Source organism: Primulina huaijiensis, chromosome 18 (genome assembly GCF_012295235.1).
Source record: "Primulina huaijiensis isolate GDHJ02 chromosome 18, ASM1229523v2, whole genome shotgun sequence".
In the NCBI taxonomy this organism is placed as follows: domain Eukaryota; kingdom Viridiplantae; phylum Streptophyta; class Magnoliopsida; order Lamiales; family Gesneriaceae; genus Primulina; species Primulina huaijiensis.
In genome coordinates this window covers 4,181,091-4,205,130 of record NC_133323.1, presented here as the reverse complement: position 1 = coordinate 4,205,130, position 24,040 = coordinate 4,181,091, and the positions used below count along the sequence as shown (strand labels likewise).

The 24,040-nt window shown below is 32.2% G+C and overlaps 4 protein-coding genes across 9 annotated transcripts; 2 read left to right on the top strand and 2 right to left on the bottom strand.

The window, feature by feature from the left end:
* The first annotated feature begins 3,661 nt into the window (after nucleotides 1-3,661).
* Nucleotides 3,662-4,003, top strand: LOC140964626 (calcium-binding protein PBP1-like). The gene has a single exon (XM_073424487.1). The coding sequence runs from the start codon at nucleotides 3,662-3,664 to the stop codon at nucleotides 4,001-4,003; it is 342 nt and encodes a 113-aa protein (XP_073280588.1).
* A 2,650-nt stretch (nucleotides 4,004-6,653) lies between these two features.
* Nucleotides 6,654-8,501, bottom strand: LOC140964490 (putative cyclin-D6-1). Its single transcript, XM_073424327.1, has 6 exons — nucleotides 8,330-8,501; nucleotides 8,136-8,222; nucleotides 7,953-8,054; nucleotides 7,628-7,829; nucleotides 7,411-7,541; nucleotides 6,654-7,269 (listed from the first exon to the last, which is right to left on the bottom strand). The coding sequence occupies exons 1-6, from the start codon at nucleotides 8,486-8,488 to the stop codon at nucleotides 7,093-7,095; spliced, it is 858 nt and encodes a 285-aa protein (XP_073280428.1). The 5' UTR covers nucleotides 8,489-8,501; the 3' UTR covers nucleotides 6,654-7,092.
* A 5,983-nt stretch (nucleotides 8,502-14,484) lies between these two features.
* Nucleotides 14,485-17,753, top strand: LOC140964016 (equilibrative nucleotide transporter 3-like). The gene is made up of 12 exons (XM_073423496.1): nucleotides 14,485-14,669; nucleotides 15,086-15,137; nucleotides 15,343-15,403; nucleotides 15,489-15,593; nucleotides 15,907-16,062; nucleotides 16,172-16,315; nucleotides 16,411-16,516; nucleotides 16,647-16,822; nucleotides 16,913-17,064; nucleotides 17,160-17,418; nucleotides 17,509-17,661; nucleotides 17,699-17,753. The coding sequence occupies exons 3-11, from the start codon at nucleotides 15,356-15,358 to the stop codon at nucleotides 17,617-17,619; spliced, it is 1,257 nt and encodes a 418-aa protein (XP_073279597.1). The 5' UTR covers nucleotides 14,485-14,669; nucleotides 15,086-15,137; nucleotides 15,343-15,355; the 3' UTR covers nucleotides 17,620-17,661; nucleotides 17,699-17,753.
* An 860-nt stretch (nucleotides 17,754-18,613) lies between these two features.
* Nucleotides 18,614-23,347, bottom strand: LOC140964519 (putative 3'(2'),5'-bisphosphate nucleotidase, mitochondrial). Of its 6 annotated transcripts, none has more exons than XM_073424363.1 (9): nucleotides 23,120-23,347; nucleotides 22,934-23,036; nucleotides 22,752-22,854; nucleotides 22,458-22,669; nucleotides 22,068-22,127; nucleotides 21,072-21,484; nucleotides 20,316-20,394; nucleotides 20,191-20,241; nucleotides 18,614-18,958 (listed from the first exon to the last, which is right to left on the bottom strand). In XM_073424363.1, exons 1-9 carry the CDS (start codon nucleotides 23,215-23,217, stop codon nucleotides 18,821-18,823), a joined length of 1,257 nt encoding a protein of 418 aa, XP_073280464.1. In that variant the 5' UTR covers nucleotides 23,218-23,347; the 3' UTR covers nucleotides 18,614-18,820. The 6 variants fall into 6 exon arrangements, 5 of the variants coding, with proteins under 5 accessions (XP_073280464.1, XP_073280465.1, XP_073280461.1 ...); XM_073424364.1 differs by having other exon boundaries at nucleotides 21,096-21,484; XR_012172905.1 differs by having other exon boundaries at nucleotides 18,826-18,958; nucleotides 20,886-21,484.
* Between the last annotated feature and the right edge of the window lie 693 nt (nucleotides 23,348-24,040).

The following is a 24,040-nucleotide window of genomic DNA, read 5'->3' as shown; positions in this document are numbered from 1 at the left end:
TTGATGACTTTTTAACTTTGAATCATATACTTCAAATCCCACTCAATATATGATTTAAATATAAATAAACTTGTCTTTATGAAGTATGTCATTTTCCTCTCTACCAAATTAATTAGTGAGGTCAGAACCATTAATTAACAAAGAAGTTGTGGGTTTGACATTCGCTACAACATTACAAGGAATTAGACGAGGCTTTATTTTCACATGTATAAAATAATATTGTTCCAAGTCATGGAACGCATTCTCGTGTCTTTATCATTATCATTTGTCGTGGTTAAATAATCGTCACAACTTAAAATATTAGAGTTAAATCATTTTATCAACTATAATTTTTTATAAAAACGATAAGTGTTCGATTATACAAATGATATCAGATTCAATATCATATGTTTGATTCCTATTGATTGTAAGGAGTGTAATTATTGAGAGCGAGATTGTTGGAATGTCTCTGCTAGGAGAGCGATCAAATCGTGGTGTTTGGACTGCTATACGATTTAAAATATTTAATTTGCACAATTATCGTCTGCTATAGTTTTTGATAAAACGATAAGTTATCGCTCTTACATCATTTTACATTAAAATTGTATAAATCTACCTACCCAAATTGACATTTGAAAATTGATCGAGATATTATTATTATTTAAATCCCGACATCCAATTTTCTATTTGTCCATACGATGACTCCGTCTACTGTATATTTTACAATAAGAGACCAAAGTAATGGAAAATACACAACTTTCTTAATTAATTTATAATCAGTTTGAAAATTTCAAATCTAAAAATTTATATAGTAATACTTCGAGTTCAAAATCTTCATATCAAATTTCCTTTAATTTTTTTTCTTGGTGCTTATTTATTTGCATCCTTTTCTAAACATATATATGACCGGGCATCATGTTGATATATATTTTTGTCCAATTATATATACTAACAACGTCCGAAGCACTCGTGTTGATTGTGTAATGAAATTTTAAACATCGTTTTACATGAATATATAATAAATTTTTTTAATGAAATATTACATTTAATAATTATAATTTAAAAAATCAACAAAACATGAAGTAAAATATTATATTTTGTAATTAAAGGAATAAATGTTTCATAGTGGTAATGATAAGTGAAGTATTAAGCATGGAAACGTTGAAACGAAAAGACCACCATTGCATATGCACAAATTTTATTCATATTCAATATTTAAAAATACAACCATTTCAATGAATCCAAAGCTATACAAATAACCTGTTAACCTTTGATATATTTGCCCAATGTGTGCATATAATTTGAGTGTGTTTGAAGCTGCTTATTATTTTTATTTTAAAATTTTGTTTTTAATAGTCACACAATAATTCACTATGTTGTCTATCTAATAGTTAAATTGATTTGATTACATAAAATAATTTTCAATATTAATTGATTTGTTAATATTATGATGCATGATATTAAATTTTTACAGTTTATTTTGATTTTTTTTTCACAATTATTCATTTAAAATATTATGTTTTTTTTAAATTTTATGTACCAAATAAAATAATAATTTTTAACTAATATGAGATTTTATATAAATAATGTTCTAAAAATTATGTTTTAAAAGAGTTAATTTTTATGGTGGAACTAAAAAAATATTAACAATGGTTGGATATATAACAATTGGGATTTGAAATTAGAATTAGAATTAGAATTAGAATTAGAATTAGAATTAGAATTGAATTTTGATTTTTTATCAATGGACTTGGAATTCAATTTTGATATTGGCAATGATTTAAAATGTGATTTGGAATATGATTTGATAATTAAAAATAATATTTTTTTAATTATATAATTATAAAAATAATTTGATTTATATAAATATTGTTGGGTTAAGCGTGTCTTAGTAAGAGTAGTACTAAGGTGAGTGACCTCATGGAAAGTTCTTTTGCGTCAAGCTGTCGATGTTGCACTGTTTGATCTGGTTGACTGAGTGGGCCGTAAAAGAGTGACACGAGATCTTAACGAGTAATGTTAACTATGTTGGGGACGGATACCCAAGTAAGTACACTATGTGCTGTCACGAGTGTAAGAAAATAAAATCGCATCTTGGCTAGAAACTATAGTTTTGGTCTAGTCGTAAACGATTGATCTTAATAATTGGTAACAGAGCGAGTGCATGAGTTCGAATATCCCAAAACATATATTTATATACTTCTTGGAGGAGAATGTTGGGTTAAACGTGCATGCGTGATAATATTACTAGGATGAGTGACCTCTTGGCTCCTAAGAAGTTCTTTTGTGTCAAGCTATTGACGGTGCGTCGCTTGATCATGTTGGCTAGGTAAATTTAATAGTAAAAATATTTTATCCTTTTTAAAACTCAAATCCCAAAAAACTATTTTGAAAGGATTTCACTTAGTTAGATGAAATTTCTCGAAATTCTATCAAATATCAACCTAATTTTGGAATTTTATTTTGTCAAACAATAATAAGGTATTTACAATTCCAAATCCCACCAAAATTTCATCCAATTTCATACTGTCAAAAACACCATAAGGGTAATTATATTTTATCTATTTTTTTTATACAAAAACTCAAAAGAAAATATACTTAATAATTTGTTTCAGGCCTTACACAAAAATGGTGAAAATACCACACAGTTTAAGGCCCAAATCAGGTGGACGTAGATATCGAATTCAACCCGAGTCGAGAATTGGGCCATTTCTTATCTTTTGATGTTAATTTTTTCTAAAAATATATATAAATATTATTCACTTATTTTAGATGTCATAAAATAATACTAACATATCTCCTGTCTCGAACATAATCTCTAACTAAGCTTATATAATTATATTAAATTCTTACGCTTTAAATATTTTTTTTTAATTATTCTACTATTTTATAAAAATCAGTATTAAATTTGTTTTCCAATAGATTAAGATATTTTTGGAGAAAAATAATCGTTTTCAAGTCTAAAAATTTTGGAAACAAAGATTAGTTTTCGATTACAAAATATTATAATTGGACGTGTTTTTACTCTTTTAGTTGAAATATTTAATTTTTGCACAATAAATGTCTAAGAGTGTATTCCATATTGTTCATATATATAACATAAATTTTCCAACAACAATAAAATATATATAATTAACTATTGACAAATTTTTTCCATAATTAATGTTACCATGAATAAGTTGGCTTAAAACGAAGACTAAAGGAAATGGTTCTCATGATACCTGTGCATTGGGTTATCTACTGTACGTTCCCTGTAATTTCCAGGAAATTAAAGAAAACCAACTCCGTCGAACTCCTAACCGACAATGACACACACAAAAGGTCCAAAAATAAATGTGTCAAACTTTTTGTCTTTTTTGGAAAAACAATATTCGAGAAAGTTATTTAAATATATTCGAGAAATTTATTTTCTTAAAAAAAATTTGACCAAATTTTCTTGATTTTTCGATCCAAAACCAATAATGAATCGGATTACTGCCANATAACGGAAAATATTAGTATAATTGTAGAAAGTTCATTGCCAGAATCAGACGGAAACTTATTAGGCATCTCTATCTGCTTCCACTCTTTCCTCACGAAATTTCGTTAGCTCCTCAGAACTTAATTCCTTCCCCATTACGATACACCGCTAGGCCTAAGCACTATATATATATGTACATCCAAGGCATATATGATCAATGAAATGGCTAAAAGAAACATAAACAATAATGTCGTGGTGTTCGAGGATTTCTTTCCTTCAATGGTGGAGAAACTGGGAGCTGAGGGGTTCCTGAATGAACTCTGCAATGGGTTCCGCCTGCTGATGGACAGCGAGAAGGGAGTGATCACATTCGAAAGTTTGAAAAGGAATTCATCGGTTTTGGGTCTGCAGAGTATGAGCGACGACGAAGTGAGGAGTATGTTGAGAGAAGGAGATTTGGATGGAGACGGGAACCTCAATCAGATGGAGTTTTGTGTTTTGATGTTCAGATTGAGCCCTCATCTCATGAATCGGGCAAGAACGTCTAATATCATTTTTCAATGAAGACGTTATTTCTTCGTCATATCTATATCTGCAAATTTAACGATGCATATATAATTTATTGTCATGTAAAATTATTATGATAAATTTAGTATACAAATATATTTGAAAATGAGAAACTGTTGCATGAGAATTGTAAGGACTCAGACTGCTAAATATCGAAATATGACTTCTGGACTTTATAATTTTAATTCTAATATAATTATCTGAAATTGTAAATTCATAAATCAACAATAGATAAAACATCTTTAAATTAAAATAAAATATATATTTTATTCATGATGAATGCCAAAATTACGGGCTTATGGATTTAGTGGATTGTCCTAATAAACTACTCTTTACTTAGTTATCGTCACTAGATGCAGATCTACCTTGGTCAATAGGCTATGAAATAAACGTATGAAGGTGTGAAGATGTATATATTGATTAAAATACATTTCATAAACTAAAAATTTGTATATCTTATCGGTTTTTTTTCCCAATGGAATACAAAATCATCAAAATAGTATTTTTTAGAAATTAAGTTATAGAAAAAAACTAACCAAAACAACATAGAAAGAAAAGAAGAAAAATATTTTATGTAACAAATCGTGGATGTTGATTGTGATTAATACCTATAAATAAATACAATATCAGTCGCAAACATTTGGAGGATAGTGAATGTTATTGAAACATTGTTTCCTTTCTTCCTCGTGTGCTTTTCATTCTCCAACTCACCCTCAATATTTCAACTTCTTGGAGTTAATCCTTCACCCAAAGATTGTTGCCAGCGAATTTTGATAAAACACAGGTCGCGCGATATCATTCTAATGTCAGTTTCAGCTAAATAGTTCATATGTAGGCAATTCATATTTCATAGAACTACAGAGGCCATCTTTCTTCATCAGTCAGGCTTGCATTAGTCTCAAAATTACACTTGTAGTATCGGTGTTTTTGACTTAGATTTACGCTAGTTTTCGAGTAGAATTATGTGTTTGGTATTGTATTCTTTCGTGTAGGACTTTAGGTAACAAACATTTTTTCCGATTAACAATGTCTCGAGAAAAAATTAAATAGATTGACTATGTTATTAATCAAGAAAATTTTGAACAATTTGATTAGAATTTTTAGCTCTAAAACTTAAGACGAGTTGGTTTTTAGTGATATTTTTTTGTACATGTTTGATCTTATTGCTTAATTATAATAAACATGTTTTGACTATCGGGCATTTTTTAGTTTTTATATTGTATTTAATATATTGATTTAATTCAAAATAGTTGTTATGTGTCATGGTCTTTTTAAATTTAGAGTCAAACTCAAAAATTGTTTAGATCGGTCATGTATGGATGTACATATCAAAAGATCGAATCACGTAAATATCTCCTCAAATACCCGGGCACTACGTTTCTTCCCGGGCAATCGTCATCATAGCCCAGGCTCTTAAACAATTACCCGGACACCCTACTATCCGGGCTACCTCGAGAATTGCACCATACTCGAGTATGAGTGATACAGGCGGTCTAATCCGTCAGAAGCTATAACTTGGAGTGTCTAAGAAGTCATCAGAAGCTATAATATGGGCAACCCACTTGCCATACTTAGTAGGTGGCACCGGAATCGAGGTACTTACCTATTTTCTACTATAAATAGAATGTATTAATGTCATTTATAGATTCTGAAATCTTTACTCTCAAGCATATATATTTTCTTTCAAATATTGTTTGTGTTCATCTGAAAACTTGCTGACTTTAGCATCGGAGTGGCTACGCCGGACACTCCTCCGACGCCCATTCACGAGTTCTTTTTCTTGTGTGCAGGTGCTATTGCAGCCATTATCTTCACTCAAATTCTCAAACACTATAAATTATTGATTTGATCCGTTGGAGCCACTTACCCGGCTCATCCATTTCAACGAGTTCACATCATTGATGTTCTTTCTTTCATTCTGTTTTGCGGCATTTTTCAATTACTCGCTCGATTCATACCAGTTCGAGATAGAAACTTGTTGCGTTTGAGTGATTCACTGCATCAACAAAATTGAAATTAATTGAGGGGTTACGATGGGTATAACTTTGAAATTATTTGGATTCGAACATAGCGGGGCGGGTATCGGACTATTGGAGTTTCAAAATTTAAACGGATTGGACTTGGGGTATTGACATATCCTCCTTATATATAGTGATGTTGGGCTTCGGCCCAGTTATATCGAATGGTATTTGGTTCTATCTAAGGTGCAATCCAGTTAAACCAAGCGAGCATCATTTTAATTTTTTATATACATAATGTATATAAATTCGAGCATAAATTTCAAAAGTCTTTTAATGATATAATATTAGTCTTCCAAATTCCTTTCAAAATAATTTTGAAAAAAATAATTGATGATTTTAAATACAAATAAATATTTCCTAAAATGGTTCGAAATACTCCTCAATCAATTGGAATTGTTTATACGTTGTATCGTTTGGTTCGAATGATGAGACGATAAAATATAAGATAACATAATGATTTACAAATCTAATCATTTGTAGAACTTGAATCAAATATTGATTGCATGAAACAAAAATATATAATCAATTGATGTATTTTTATTCATATCAAATGATGTATAATTTGAGAAGTAAATCAAGGTTTAGTAAAACTTAACGAAATATAAACGACACAATTGGCATATTAAATTATCAATTGCTGTGCATCCTTTGGAAAGAGACTCTTCAATCTTGATGACAACTACTTTTCCCCAAACGCTTCCTCCCCCTATTTATTATATTATCACTCTGCGAATTTAATAAACCTTCCCCACATTTAATACCCGCAATTTTTTTTTATTTTTTATTTTGCACAATATAACAAACAAAATAAACATTCTTTTTGTCTTTCTCTGCGTTTTAATTTAATAATTGTCAGAGTCAGAGCACTAGTTGAAATTTTAAAATACCAATATAACCTTCTTTTCTTTTCCATTTTTTATATTACATTTTGGAAGCTAGATTTGACAAAGTACCCTGAGTTTGGCTTCTACGAAATATAGTCATTTTGTTCCCACTCTATATTGTAAGTATCACGTTATAATAAGAGTGCGAGTAACACCAAATGAAATGCGAAAAATATATATATTAATTGTGAGGAAATTTTGAACCGGTGGCACGGGTATGGCCTCCGGAGCTTGTGCATTGCCGGTCGAGGACACTTGTCGGAGTCGAAGTAGAACTCAGTACCGTTGTGTGAGGACTTGGCTCACAACCCGCGGTCGCTATCTCCTGCATCAAACCCAAGCATTCCAACAGTCTATCCTGTAATAATTATGACAACATCAGGATCAATCAAATGAAAAAATAAATAATTTATTCAGCTTCGAAATGCAGAACTGTTTGAAGAAGATTTGAAGTGAAATTTTAAATAAAACAGTGAAAACTTTGTAGCACTCTGCTTACTTTGTCCAAATATTCACATGAAGAAATCGCGGATAAGGAAGAAGAAAAACTCTGCGGCATCAAGTCCTGAATGGCGCAGAGAAGAGCTGAAGCTGCAGTTGTCGAAGGATTGTGCTCTGAAGTCTTCAACACTGCAATTGATGAAATAGAAACCATTAAGAATGGAAAAAGAAGCAAATTTATGCATGAAAAAAATATGATAATTAAAGAGAAATACCATGTTGAACGTCGAAAATGATATCTGAAGCTCTGTGTGTGAGAGCTTGAGTTAACGACGAGTCTTCGATCTCGAAAAAGGAAATGAAATAGCGAAGGAAGGAGAAAGGAGTTATGGATCGCATCCTCCATTGCAGAGTCGCTAAAATAATAGTTTCCATTCTTTGAACCGATCGTGAATCAAACTCGAAGCCTTCTTCCCTCTGTTAATTTCACGAGAGTAGACATATCACCATCAACGTAATCCATATTCTAAAAAGCTTCAACAAATTTATCGAACCAGTGTACGAGAAGCTGTATTATAGTGTGTGAATTGGTAATATTACCGATAAATCGGCGAGGATAGCTGATAAATCAGAGTTCCTCATTTTCGCTGCAAGTGAAAGGCATGCAACAACCAAAATGTGCGAAACCCATGGCCTTTTCTCCTGATTCACATAAGTTCCCGACAAGATTAATCATAAAACTCGGTACTGAAAATGCATTAATCTTCGAAACACGAAAATTACCAGAATTTCATGTTTAGATATGAACCGGTCGATGTAATTCACAGCTAGGTATACTAACCATGGATCTAAATTATATGAGAATTTCGCCTGCAGAAACACCACCACCACCACCATACGAAGCAAAGTACTTCACCAACAAATGAAATCAACCAAAAAAAAAAAAAAAAATCAAATTCCAATAGCTAAAAACTTACGTGAGATATGAGAGCGAGAGCACGGCTGCGAATTGTAAATCTTGATTCGGAGGATTGGAAGGCGATCAGACAGGGCATGTGTTCGGACTCATTGGCGAAAAGCGACGGAACGCCGTCGTATTGCTGGATTGTCAATGGATTCTGAAGATCCAGTTCCATTTTTATATTTTGTGTAAATTAGAGTAAATAGGAAAGAACATTTATAGTGTGTGTGGATGAACAACTCTCCATGTCCTCTATTTATTCAGGCGAATCCATTGTTAGTGATAAAGTTGGACCCGAGTCAATAAATACGAGTGATTATGAACTTTTTCTTTATAATGTTGCGAAAGGATCATCGAGATCCCATGGTCCCAAATATGTTAGGTCGAATTATCGTTGAACCTTTTAGATATTAAACATAGATTAAGTCTAATGTGAGACAGTCTCACGAATTTTTATCTATGAGACATGTCAATCCTACCGATATTCACAATAAAAAGTAATACTCTTAGCATAAAAAGTAATACTTTTTCATGAATGACCTAAATAAGATATTCGACCCATGAAATTGATCCGTGAAACCGTTTCACAAGAGTTTTTATGTTAAACATAATTGATTATAGATTTGATCTTCATGTTTCAAACATTGAGATCTCAATGTCTGGAATATATATGCTATGCTAAGTAGAATTAACAATTAACCCTTTATATATTGGTTGGGCATTAATATTTTTTCAAAGAACTTTCTAAAATGATTATTTTATAATCTATTTCTTTTATCGTATTAATCGAAGGTAGTAAAGTAGGGAGTAGATCGATGTCACATGGTAATGACCAATGAGAGAGTACTTCCCTCTGCATTTTGTTTAAATTAATTTTGCTGTACCTGACAACATTCTTCTGTGTCACACATGTGACTGCAATAAATGCCTTGATTTATCTGTGTCGTATCATCATTTTCATATGAATATACAATTAGGCATAAATTTAGCAATGGTTTTCAATACACGCTTGTGAGACACGTGGATCGACAATCTTTTCAATAAAATAAACTTGTGAGATACCTTCTAGCATTGAACTAGTCCGACCCAAACATTATAATAGCTGAAATTGCAGAGAACGTAGTCAGATGATATTACAATTAGTATATTTCTCGGATCGATTGGCAAACATAGTGTAGAAGATGCCTTTTGAAAAGCAACAGGTACGTGCATGAAACATGCATTCCGGCCAATTGCTTTTTTTTTTTTAAATTAATTCTATATATGTTTTGCCAAAAAGTGCGTCACGTCCTTGCATAACATTATCGGAGTCAAATTATATATGTCGTAACGGGTGCATGTTTCGCGCAATACAGCTCCATCCTACCTGATAATGTTTAGAAATATACATCTTCAATTTACACTCTTTTTGTCAAAGTGTGTGGAAACTTTACTTCGTAACAATGATTAATTCTGTTCTTGGCATGTGGATGTCCACACACACACATATACAAACATATATATAAGATTCTGATGGTTTTTCTCGACTCCTTTTATCGGAGCTTTGGAATGGAACAAGACTTGGCTTTTATGGGGTTGGCCAAAAGAAGAGGACCAAATATTAATTTTTCTCTTTTAGTTAGTGTTACACACCCAACTATTTGGAAATTGTACACTTTGGTATGTCACCCTTTTTTTCACATATTCTTTGCTTCGATGTTGAGATTATGCTGTTGTCTCTTTAATCTTGCATGCGAAAGGATTCACTACACTAGCTTTTCATTGATATAAGAGAAAGCCTTGGACCTCATTTACAATTCAACTTGTACTCGATGGAACTCCAATATCTTTCGCTTTTACTTTCTTGCTTTAATTTCCTATGTCTTTAAATTAATTCATAGCTCACATATAATTTTTTTCTTATAAAAATTAAATAATCCCCCCCCCCCCCCCAAAAAAAAAAAAAAAAAAAAATTTATAGGTTTGACTTGCAGTCATGCGTCATACTAAATCGTAATTAAATGGTGGTGGTGGTTCTTTACATATGTTAATTAGTTATAATATACTTACATAGTATAACAAAAAAAATGACGTTCACTTGTGTCATGTCGACAACGCATCGCTCCCAAGAATAGATTCATCTAGCTAGATTCGTCCTGCCATCACAATAGGTTCGATCTGCCGTATTTGCTGGCCGGGAGCTGTTTTACACACCGAACAACAAAACACTTCCTTTAGGTTTCAATCCCAATCGTTAACGCCAGCACGAAATTGTGTTTGAACCATATATATACATACATGCCGCCGAACGTCACAGAACTTCATATTTGATCGTTTCGAAACTTAACAAAATTAAGATTTTATGTGGTAATGTTTAGAAAATAATTAGTTGACTGAAAATATTGATCTTGGTCCGCTATTTAACTTTGTATGTAGGTGCATGGAAATGATTAATATAGAGAGGCACGCTTCTATATNAGACATGAAAATTGGAGTGCATGCATTCACGCCTTCAATCCCATGCACAGGCATCATCGTTGTCGTTCATGAGTAATATCTATGGACGGACAACCCTGTGGGCCTATTCATTCTACAAATTATACGCAAACAACGTTCGATATTCCGTCGTGGTTAATTATATATTTCTTATTTAATTGATATCTTCACCCCTTTTAAATTTTAATTATTTGTGTGGCTGATTTTTTGTATGATCGAGTACTTGGGTTTTCTCAAAAGTTATAATAGATGATAACAGTTCAACTCAAATCTTTTTAAATTGTACATCAACTCAATCATCACTTTTGTATTGTTCTACCATCAGGGACAATTACCGGACTCCAACAATCATCATTCCAATAACAACATTCTCTACAATAAATGAAAATCGAACATATGACATTTGATCTGATACCGATTATAGGATCGAACGTTTATCATTTTACCAAAATATACAGTTAGTGCTAACATTACAACTCAAATATTTTTAAACGGTACAATAATTCAATCGTCCGTTTCGATTGCTCTATTTAACAGAATAATTATTAAACACATTCACATAGACCTGAATTTTTTATATTTATAACGCTTTTAAATTGTATAATAATATAAGATAAACATTCTTTTTGAGAATCTGAAATAATACTTTTAATTTTCTTAGACCAAATAAATCACAAAAATAGATACAATAAAAAAATTAATACAGTCTAACACATGCAAATAATGTAGAATTTATATGCGAACCAAAAATTTATATTTAAACAAATTAAAAGTGATGAGTGCACATGGATATAGTAAACAAATTAAATAATATTAATATAACTAAATTAAAACATATAATTTATTAGTGTATAATATATAGATCATGATCACCTATTGTCCTATAATTAGTCAATCAACAACGGGGTAATTAATTAATTAAAAAGATCAATAATAATGATGTGATTAAAATATTACTCTTTATGTGGAAACATATATACTCCCCAATTATGATCCAATTTTGTAAGAGCGTGGGAAATTTAAAAAATTGTTATTTTTTGCATTAAATTTATATATAAAACAATTGTTTCCATCTCTTACATTGTCCTATTTCCCCTTATAATAATTACTGAGTCCGTACATCTTGGTACAAGTGAATAAAAGGAAAGTAGTGATACTAATCAGAAATGCAAAAGGATTATGAATTTCCTCGATTGCGAATAATAAAACATTAATTGATTACAAATTCTTGTTTCATCTAATTTTTTTATTCAAGTTCGACATTAACGAATTATAGTTATAAACTCGGAGAGTCCAAAACCTTATCAATCGATTCAGTTTGATATTTTAATTGTTGAAATTGAATTCAAGTCGTAGAAATTGTGTTTTCTAATATTATGTATGAAGTGATTTTTCATACAAAGATCCGGTTAATTAAACTGACCCGGCCCAAGTAACCAATCTGAGGTGAATCTGGACCAGATCACAGGTCTTCAAATTGCCTATCGTATTAGAAGCCTGTACTGCGAACCCAATTAAGCTGGGTCTGTGATCTCTTTCCATCATTATTGGGTACTTAAAACTGGATAATGGCCCAACTAATTTACTTCAAAAGCCCAACTAGAGTATAGAAGGTCCGATACACATAGGGATGTCACGTGAAGAGATTTGAAGTTATAAATTTCAAATTCATTTGATTATTTTGATGAATTAAGTTGGTTATGTGTCAAATCCACCTCTCCATTATTTCATGTATATGTAACGATGATTGTGATGTGATTTGTGACCGAAGCTCTTCTGTGCCAATTTTCTTGGTCGCTAGTCCTAGCGGCTGGATTTTTTAGGTTGATCACTAGATTAGCCACCGAATATATTCATAGAGCGCTAACTTAGAGACCGAATTCTATATACTAATATCTAAATTAGGGACCGAAATTTATTAACCGTCTCCAATTAGATTTAGGGATATAAACGAGTCGAATTGAACTGTATCAGGTTCGAGCTCGGTCGTTTAGGATATATATAGACTCGAACTTTGTTTGTTTATAGCTTGTTTATCGTGCTTAACAAGCTTTACTCGAGCTCGGCTCGTTAAGAGGGCTTGTTTTCGATATCGTTAAACAAACTCTTTTTCGAGCTTGTTAAACAAGTTCGTTTTAGAGCTCGTCGAGTATTTTAGTCAAAAAGTCAACTAATAAATGAGAATTTAAGAGATATAATTATGATGTTATATGATTTCAATAGCTTACGTTTCAATAAAATAGCAAAGCAATATTTGTCATGAGATAAGAGAATTTAAGAGATATGATTCTGATATTTTTTTTTAAAATAAAAAGTAACAATGAAGTACTTAAAAAATTAAATAATTCATCAATATAACAGCATATAGCTAGTAAATTCTATGTCCAAAAATACAATTTTTCATACATTATATTCTCCAATTTATTTTTTAAAAAGTAATTTTGGAAATTACTACAAGGATATCCAAACATTACCTATATGTTACTACTATTTAGAAAATTGAAATAGATGTATAAAATAAACTTTTACTATAGCTAATATATGATAAATTCAACCCATCAATTAAACAAACAAAGGGCTATCTTGACCTTCAGTCAGATTATCTGAAAACGAATTATAAAATATAAATAGTAATTAAAATAAAATTAGGTAAGCCAGGATTGCCACCATTATAATATAATACTAGGGTTGGTTGGCACACATTTCTCCCAAAGTAGAATAATGAAATAGCTCGGTTTGGTATACGTGAAAGGATATGATTGATAAAAGATGTGATTAATAAAAAGTTTAAGTTGGATGTGGAATAGTGTTTCATAATAGTAATGTGTTTGATTTGATTGATAAAATTATTAAATTTGAGATAAAATAGTAAAATGATTTTTTTAATTTTTTAAAAAATAATAAAATACATGAAGGCTATGTTTGGTAGCCATGATAAGGGAATGATTATTCGCGTTTGGTTCGTTTTTTATTAGTCTTCAAGCCCTTGATTATGATTAAAAGCACACACTATTCATGTTATTTGTATGATTAAATATCCCTCTTCAAAGGGTGTGATAATGTATAATTTTTGAATAGTAATCATGATAAGATTATATATTGATCATAATATCCTTGAATTGTTTTCTTCAATATAATATGAAAATTAAAATTAATGAAAATTTAATAATTAATATAATATTTAAATTTTTATTAATTTTTTTATAAATTAATTTCATATATTTTTATTATTTTCAATCATTTTAAAGAAAATAAATTGTAATGCAAATCTATCTTAAATTAAATTTTTATAAATTTGTAATCTTGTTAATTAATTCTTTTATGAAAATAAATATTTATTAAATTCTAATTTATTTTGTTTAATGATTTAAATTAATTTTAATAAATGTAAATTATAATTATAAATATTAATTATTTTTCAAATTATTTGAAAAATATTTATAATTATTTAAAAAAAACAATAATATCGTAATTATTACTAAACTTTATTTAACATTAACATTCAAAATATTATTGTTATTTTAATTATTAAAGTAAATGCATATTCACACATTTATTTCTAATAAATATATTTAAAATAATTTTAACAAATTTAACTTTTGTTAAAAAAAATTATTTTTAAAATTCTATGAACCAAAGAATTTTACGAGGAGTTTACATTCCTACACATACGGTGTCATCGTAACAAATCCATATAATTTCACGATCCTCAAATCCCGTTGCACACGGAGATGTGATGATATTTTTTGGGAACATTTTTGTTTGCGAAAACAACAACGATCCCAATCGATCTTTTTGCGTGAATCTAATGAGAATCTGTTGAAAGAGACGGGAAATTTGGCTGTCACTTTCTTTCTGGGAAAAGTCAGCCACTGAAAAACGTATTCATGCGGGTTCTCTTTTATTTCTATCTTCTCGTATAGTTATTTGAATGATTGAATCTTTTTGTATACAGTGTTATTATTCGTTCTTGATTCGGGATTTTCATTGCCATTTCTCATTTTATCTTTCGTAATCTGTGTAGTATGGTAAGATTATTCCATCTATGTATTATTTCTTGTTCTGAGTTGTCATGAAAGCTGAACATACGATGATGATTTTGGATATTATGTTTAAGAAATTTATGCCCCATATAGCACTATCTCTTACTTGATTCGAAAAGTTTTCTTTTCGATTGCATTAATTCATTGGATAAACACAATTTTCTTGGTTTCATATTCGGTTTCTTGTCTCCACACTGCTATAAGTTCTCTTATGAAAGTTTCAGAAAATTCATGTTAAAACTGTTTATTTATAGGCGACTGAAAGTATAAAAGTTGCGTTTTTGGAAGACAGCCCTTTGGGAGAAGGTGAGTCTCCTCTACACGATTTACTGAGACGCGCGAATATTCATTAATTGTCTGATTGAAAGAGAGGTGGTGTCTTTTGTAACCTATTCTTTGAATCATTCACTTGTTCTGGTGGTCATGTAATTGATATGCTAAGTGTTTAGATAATTATATTTTGATTACTCTTTTCTGCATATTGAACGTGCGTGTCCATCTAATGTTTAAGAGAAGGGGCCACAATGGGTGATGTTGTGCCGGCCGATGTTGCAAGTCCCACCAGGCTTGAGGTTTGTGATGCTTATTTTTTTGGTAAGTCGGCGCTAGATTAATTGTGTTCTTGATGGAATTTTTATTGCCTGGATTAATTTACAGGGGAAAACTATGGCAATTGTGTACTGTTGGTTTCTTGGACTGGGATCTCTTGTCTCTTGGAATAGTATGTTAACAATCTCAGATTACTATTATGCGTTGTTCCCGGTAATATATCCATATCATAAAAACTTGATTTCGATCATTTATTCTTGGCTACTTGAAAAAAGTTATGGTAACTGCTAAATTTGGTGTATTTTCGGGGTGGGTGGCTTTGGCGAGTTGGTCTCCTTTTGGTCCTTTTGGAATACTCTTGGAATGGTTTCAGGGCCCAACTAGATATGTGAAAGAATGTTCCTTTTTAATGATCTATCTGATCTATCTGTAACTGCAATATCTGTCATCATCTTCATTGGGACAAGTCCAGATAGGAAGAACTCATCTATGCTTTAATCTTTTCCTTTCCCCACTTTCTTTGCAGGATTACCATCCTTCCAGAGTACTTACCCTCGTTTATCAACCGTTTGCCTTTGGTACAATGGCAATACTTGCTTTTTACGAGGCGAAAATAGATACAAGGAAGCGTAACATTTTCGGATACGTTCTTTTCTGCTTGAGTACCTTTGGGCTTCTAATTGTATGTTCTGCACTCGATGATTTTTTGTTTGATCTTAAATATGATTACCCAAGAACACTTCAGTGGCTGTGATCAACCATCATATATAGTTGAATTTATGCTCTACCAGATAGATTTAGCGACATCAGGAAGAGGGGGCATTGGGAATTATCTAGGGATTTGTGTTCTTGTTGCTGCATTTGGAGTTGCAGATGCTCATGTTCAAGGTGGAATGGTTGGAGATTTATCTTTCATGTGCCCCGAATTCATCCAAGTAAAATACATTTTAGGTTTTCAGGTTTTTTTTCCAAAACATAAGATGTTGATAATATATTTAATATTTATCACTATTCTTGTTTGAAATTGCAGTCATTCTTTGCTGGTTTGGCTGCATCAGGGGCTTTAACTTCTGGTTTGAGGCTAATTACCAAAGCAGCTTTTGATAAAACAAGTCATGGTCTCCGTAAGGGTGTGGGTAAGTTTCTTATCCTCTACATTGCATAACCAAATCATATCTGCCACCATATAGCAACATTTGGCATAAATTTTTATTGTGTTAATTAGTTTTCAGATAACGACGCTTTTGTTCATTATGGTATTTGCAGTGTTGTTTCTTGCTATCTCAACTTTCCTAGAGTTCCTATGTATTTTCCTATACGCCTTTGTCTTTGCCAAACTACCGATCGTCAAACACTTCCGGAGAAAGGCTGCTTTAGAAGGATCTACAACAGTTGCAGCTGATCTTGCTGCGGCTGGGATTCGAACCAGTCACAGCGAAAATGTAAAGGAAGATAGCTTAAGATTCCTCAAAAGGTTCCTTAAATAATAACTGGATACCAAAATCTGAAAAAAATATCGTTCGTTGTTACAGGATGATGCTAAACAAGAGAGGCTAAGTAACAAGCAATTATTGATGCAGAACATTGATTATGCAATCGACCTCTATTTGATCTATGTCCTCACATTATCAATTTTTCCCGGATTCTTGTATGAAAACACCGGTACTCACAAACTGGGATCTTGGTAAGTGAATACGAACATGCATATACATTGGTTTTTTGGACGTCGCTCACCAAGAATGCCTCGGAAGATTTATTTTAATAACCTTTTTCGAATAGGTACGCAGTTGTTCTCATAGCAATGTACAACGTGTGGGATCTCATTGCAAGATACATCCCTCTTATTGAATGCATTAAACTGGAATCACGAAAAGGTCTGATGATTGCAATACTATCACGGTTCGCCCTTATTCCTGCTTTCTACTTCACAGCAAAGTATGGAGACCAGGGATGGATGATTTTCCTCGTATCATTTCTCGGATTAACAAACGGATATCTCACTGTTTGTGTCCTCACAGCTGCTCCAAAGGGCTACAAAGTAAGTTGAAACAACATCACACTAAATGCCTTGATATATACTTAGTAGTTACTTTGTGACTGTAACATTGACAAACCTTTGAATTTGTAGGCACCGGAGCAGAATGCATTGGGTAATTTGCTAGTGTTATTTCTTCTTGGGGGCATATTTTCAGGGGTTGCTCTCGACTGGCTGTGGATTATAGGTAATGGGACTTTCTAAGAATACATCAAACTTTCTATTTTTTAAGAAAATTTTCTACGAGCTGATGGGTTTGTTATGGAAAGCATTTGGTCGGACTTACAAACAGTTGACTCATTCGTTGTCTATTGAATCAGACGGGCTTTCGTAATTCTTGTTCATATTGTTCTATTTCTTTTATTAAATAATTAACTAGATACCTTTGGCATGATTTAAATTATTTTACTTAAAAGGAGAGATTTTATTAATGATAAATCGATAAACTAATCAGGCAAAAACTTATATACGACGGTCTCACGGATCGTATTTTGTGAGACGGATCTCTTATTTGGGTCATTTATGAAAAAATATTATTTTTTATGCTAAGAGTTTTACTTTTTATTTTGAATATCGGTATGATTGATTCGTCTCATAGATAAAGATTCGTAAGACCGTACTACTCATTAATCAGCTAAAAAGCTCGTCAGAATTTTTATAATTAAATATGAACTATTTCACTAAATATTATAAAATTGTAAAATAATTATAAACAAATCAAATAATATTAATCTTCTACGGATAAAATAAGGAAATTATAAAGAAGAATATATAGATATCTAACATAAAATGAATAAATTATTTTGATTTGAGATGATAATGAAATATTTGAATTATCATCAATATAAAATGTATCTAAATAAGGGCATCAATTCGGGTAGGGTTTCACAATGAGTATTGATGATGAACCGTCTCACAAGAATTTTTGTTCATGGAATAATCACTATCCAATTTTTCGGGTACCCCGAACCTGAAAAACGGACATGTTCCAACCCCTAATTTCATTAATCAAAATTTATGAGTTGAATTAGATTTTATCCATATACAATAGAAATGCACGGCACGCTTGATACTTAATTTTTTATGGTCGTGCACACAGTGCTTAAGTATAATTTCTAGAGAACAATAACAATACTATAAAAAAATTTCCCCAAACCTCAAATACTCTTCCTGTTATTTTCCCACATATGAACAAATCTTAATCAATCAACAGCTTCATTCTGAGAATTTTTTTGGGAAAGTTTCTTACAAAAATACAGAACACCGAGAACTTTGTTTTGACTAAATCGTTAATAATGAATGTATTCCACTGTGGGAAGGGTCTATATAGAAGAGGCCATAGGAACAGAGATCCATAAAAATGAACATCTAAAATGGTGAGGTGACACATACCACCGAGGAATATTCAGCTTGAGGTGATCATCTCAAGTATTGGGTTGTGTAAGCTGCTGTTAGTAGCCAGAACACCGCCAGAAGGGAATAAAACTCTTCTCTCGAGTTGATCTGCAGCAAAATCGAGTTGACACCCCTTCCAATCAGTTACCTGACAATGAATATTAATTCCTCATTATTGACACTTTCCAGCCGAAATAATGGCCTCCGTGAAATAAAGATTCACAAATTCATGCTGGAAAATGTCCAGAATTTCTAAAAATTTATCATTAGTCAATTGTCGTTATCTCAGTCTGCCTGCCTTAACCATTATAAAAGAAAACTGTTGGCCAAAATCGCTGGCCTCTTCATTATGTCAACTCTCTGAGGATCAACTCTTTCCAAGTTATCTACATATTTGTAGACCGTACACCCGACTTTAGGAGATAAGGAGCTGAAAGATTAAGGTTTAGAAAACAGCCAGCTAGAGTGTTCAAAGGGGTTTTGAATTAGAGTGTTTTCGAGGTAGACGATTTATCAGATAGGTAGATGTGAGAATAGCCTCCCCCAATAGGAATTAAAAGAGATAGATTTCTTGCCATAACTCCATCAAAGTATGAAGTATTCAGTCACATTCAGGCTGCCTTGCCTCGTGTTTTAAATTTTCGACCAAATCTCAAATCATTGAGAGGTATTTTCCAGGTCTGAATAGATCTCTTGTACTGCTTACCAAATCTCCTTGGCTGTTTTGTAGCAGACATACGCCCGGTCAATGGAAGGCTCCATAGAATTGATAAGTCAAGCCATTACAATGGAGTTTTCAGCTTCCCAAAATTTTGAGTCAGTTTCTGATGGGGCTTTGACAACACATGTCAAATACCCAATCTTCCCCCTTCCCTTGATTACAAGAATGACAGATTGAAACCATTCTCGAAAATTCAATCCATTCAGCTTGTGTTGGGTAATTTGCAGTAATTGACTGTCAAATGAGGGATTAGATGATAAAGGGTTGACATGAAGTGACTGGAGTTTTTCCATCCAGAGATGTTTCTGAGGCCATGGCAATTTAGGGGAGAAGAAATAACATGCAGGGGGGCAGAAAACCTTGAATCAGTGTCTCTATACCATGAAACAAGAATAATTATTCTGCAAAATCTAGCTTACTTTTCTACAGAACATGTACGACCTTTATACAAGTTACATACTCAGAATAACAGTTAATTAAATCACTAATTGATCATATGATCATTTCCTATTCTAGATAACACACATAAAGGAAAGTCTATACAAAATAATATCTACAATATCTCCTAAATAATTTATGAAATCTTCAACACTGTGATTTTGTTTGTGTAACTCTGGGACTATTAGAGGCAAACATCTTATGATGGATTGATGACATACCTTCCCTCCAGCTTCGTGAATACATATGACCCCAACAGCATGATCCCAGACCTATAATTTAAATGAGATGAAATCAACTCAATATGCTTTAAATTCTAGCAATTACCAAAAGCTAAATAAAATACCATGATCTCTCGTCTAGTCCTTGCACGAAGAATGAAAACAGATGCCCTTCCAGATGCCACCATCAGATATTTACAGAGACTACCAGAAGACAAACATTGAAGAATAAGATAGCATTTAAATTAAAATTGAATATGCATCTGTTGTAAACATATTTCCAAAATTACTGCATGCTTGAATTATCAAGGTTTGCATAGCCATGAACTGATTTGATGATTATGTCAAATCAATAGACCATATTGAGCTGAATAGCATGCTATTTTAGCAGAATTGTGTCCATATAAAATGATTGAAATTCCAAAACATGGTTCATGTTCATAACGAGGAAACCACTTACCTATGATAAGTTGTCGATACATCTAAGGCATAACAACAGTAAAGTTATCTAGGCAACTGAGAAACCACATATGCATAGCACGAGACAAGCACCATACACAGTTATTTACAAGTCAGTAGAGTGACGTGGAAGCACTTCCAAGAATATCATTAGATCGTGAATGAGAATTATTATTTGATTGCTATTTCAATCCTGGGTTTTTACATAAATCATTCTCTCATAATCAAATCCATACCCGCACTTTTTATTGCCTCAATAACTCCCTTCGTCTGCTTCCAAAAGACTACTTTCGTCCGTATAATCCAATTAGCAAAGGAAATTTATAAGCGGTTTCCACCACAACAAAGAAAAACTCTCACGAGCATACAGTGCAACGATAATGAGAAAATGACAAAGTATAAGCATAAGATAAATACGCAACTATCTTCTTTGAATTAATATGAACCTTCCACAGCATGTCGGCAGAAGAAAAATCTGGTTCTCCCCAACGCAATCAGCATTATTAGTTGCAGTAAATTTAGCTGACAACGGATATGACTCCCATTGTTGACTATCTGAAATGCAAAAGCGTGCTTCATGAACTTGGTGAAATCTATCAACAAAACACCTGGTCCAATTATCTTCCATGTTGGTGTAGCAACTTTGAGAATCCCTGAATCTTTTCCTCCACGTTCCACAACCAACATGAGATATCATGATGATTCCTGATCTAGACATTGGATTCTTGTCTCCCAAAACTTCAGAGGAGAACCTATCTAATTGTTCATCCTCCCAGTTTGGGCAGCCCATAACACCCAAAACAATCTCCCCATTAAAAACAAGAGCCAAACCCACCTAAAAGTCATTATTACATAAATAAGAAAAATTAATATCAATACTTCAACTCAGAATCCAGACACCACAACTAAAAAACACCAAGACAGGAAAACCCTGTTAGGCACTCTTGATGAAGATGCTGCCACCAACAATATGCATGAGCCATAAGAAAAAATAGAATGGTCTTCCCTAATAATTCCCGACAAAGAAAAAAATGAGTTTCAGGAATAGAAATTTCAGAAATGTAATTAAGACTCACATAAGATTAAATCTAATCCTTGGTCATGTGAATTCTATCCACTGACACATAACTGTACCAACAATAAACAATGGTTCGCACCAAGTGACCAATATTGTTGTCCTACTTTTGACTAGGTTGACCATGTGATATTAGTGTGTCAAAATACTAAAATAAAGTAATAAAACATATTCAAAATTGACATGAGATTACACACTTACATGAGGAGAAACAGCGCAAGCTGATGCAAAACTAATGGCCTCAAAGAAACCTCGATTGACTCATCGAAACTCTCAAAGAAAAAGTATTAATCACATCAAGCCCCACCGCAGGACAAAAGAGAAACTCATGGAGAGGGCATACCACATAGAGAGCTCCGCCACCTTTGACAAACCCTCGTGTTCCATCAATAGGATCCAATATCTGTATTGCCAATGATGTTAGTAACCAAAATTCAGTCTATAGGAGAAAAATAAGAAACAAAACAGTAACTTTTCCCAAACGAATTCAGCATGTTCCAAACAGTGGCATTTGATGCATAAATTTCATATTAGAAAACACAAAATTTACTCTGTCAACCTGATAATTTTTCACCAAATTTTCGAGTACCTGTATTCCTTAAATTTATTTCCAGCAAACCATTGGTTCTACCAATTCTTCCAATTATTTCACATTCAAATCTTATTGAAAAACATCAAAATTCAAACTAAAATAAAAATGTTATACCATCCTAAAATTCATAATCAAGCTCACCCAATATGTAGCCTGCTCAGGTCCGAAGGAATAGGAACCTTTTCCCCCTCTGTCAATTGACTTTAAAATATCACCTGGAATTAATTCTTTTTCGTCCAAAGTTGATTTACCACTAACAACTTCAACAATAGGACCAACAAGATTGTTTTCACGCAAGAATGCAGAGTCCTCCTCCGCTACCAATGGAATAGAAGGAAACAATCTGCCCATTTCTGCAACATTTAAACAGGTCAAGAATAAAAGCATTTACAGTAAATCACGAAGTCACTAGTTCTCCAAGGAGCGAAAAATTACCCAAGCTAACAAGAGCTTGAACGCCAAAGTCCGCGATGGTTACCGGGGTCTGGTCCATTTTTTCAAGGATTCTTTTATCACTTGAAAACAACGATTTCTGAACCTGAAATTTTAAACTCAAAAACTATCGTCTTCATCGAAAAGAAATTGCATCCATGTAAAAGAAGAGAAATAGATCCTACATCAACACAGAGACGACATGCACGCTCGACGACATCAGCAGCCGCTCGAAGATGATCATAGTACTCCGCTTTCTCTTCTTTAAAAGGAAGTCTAATACTTGACCTGAAAAGAAATGAAACCCTAGGATTAGCGTGGAGAAACTTTTCAAAGGCGTATCTTGGGGGAATGTGGTGTATGATGGAGACCTCGCGGTGAAAGCGCCTTCTCGGAGACGCCTTTGGAAAATGCGGCGGGTATGAGTGGCAGAGAACCGGGAGGCTGCGGAGTATTGGAGGACATTCATGGCGGGAATGAAACGGTCGGCTACGGTGGGATTGGATTTTGGAGATTGAATCGAGGGAGGAAGTAGGACGACGACATACGGGGAAAGAAAGCGTATTTAACTGCATTTCCTTTTCTTTTTTAGTTATTAAGATACGGTAGTTGTAGGTAATATATAAATTTCAGAAATACGTTTTATTAAATAATTTTTTCTAAAAAAAATATAATTATGTGAAATTTTTTCCAAGATCAAATCTTATTCCACGTGAAGTTCTTCTTTCACAAAGCCTTCGAGATATCCATGTTTTCATCTTTCATTTTCTTTTCGTTTGTTTCGAAAATTCTAACGACCAAATCTGATATTTTTTCTCTCGATTTTTTCTGATCAAGATGTATATATAATGTTTATGTATTAATAAAAAATGTGCAATTGAATAGAAGGTATCATGACCCCAATATAGTTATATTAAATTCCTTTTTATAATCCTAATGTCATGAAAATTTGAAAATTTAATTTGCAACATTGATGACGTAATATTTAAAAAGTTTTTAAGGAGATATCTAATCATTTTTCACTATTACAAGTACAATATTGATCCGACCGATTCGCACATTTAAATTTTTTTAACAAAATTAATTTGCTTTTTATTTTTCTTTTAAAAAAATATTTTTTATATTGAAAATTTTATTTTTTGGTTATATGTGATTAATTTTATTTAGAATATTATTTTATTAATATTAAACTTTATTTTGATTTATTGGTTTTTTAAAAAACATAGATAATTATATTTGATTAAATGTATATTGTTTAGAGTTTAAACTGATAAATATATATTTTTATGTAA

Coding starts and splice junctions, on each gene's coding strand:
- LOC140964626 (XM_073424487.1), top strand. CDS start 3,662: ATGGCTAAAAGAAACATAAACAATAATGTCGTGGTGTTCGAGGATTTC.
- LOC140964490 (XM_073424327.1), bottom strand. CDS start 8,488: ATGGAACTGGATCTTCAGAATCCATTGACAATCCAGCAATACGACGGC. Junction 7,830..7,952: donor CTATCCTCGCCGATTTATCG/GTAATATTACCA, acceptor TGAAATTAACAG/AGGGAAGAAGGCTTCGAGTT. Junction 7,542..7,627: donor CATTTTCGACGTTCAACATG/GTATTTCTCTTT, acceptor CATCAATTGCAG/TGTTGAAGACTTCAGAGCAC.
- LOC140964016 (XM_073423496.1), top strand. CDS start 15,356: ATGGGTGATGTTGTGCCGGCCGATGTTGCAAGTCCCACCAGGCTTGAG. Junction 15,594..15,906: donor ACTATTATGCGTTGTTCCCG/GTAATATATCCA, acceptor CTTTCTTTGCAG/GATTACCATCCTTCCAGAGT. Junction 16,517..16,646: donor TGGTCTCCGTAAGGGTGTGG/GTAAGTTTCTTA, acceptor TGGTATTTGCAG/TGTTGTTTCTTGCTATCTCA.
- LOC140964519 (XM_073424360.1), bottom strand. CDS start 23,217: ATGAATGTCCTCCAATACTCCGCAGCCTCCCGGTTCTCTGCCACTCAT. Junction 23,037..23,119: donor GAAGGCGCTTTCACCGCGAG/GTCTCCATCATA, acceptor ATTTCTTTTCAG/GTCAAGTATTAGACTTCCTT. Junction 22,670..22,751: donor TCAAGCTCTTGTTAGCTTGG/GTAATTTTTCGC, acceptor TAAATGTTGCAG/AAATGGGCAGATTGTTTCCT.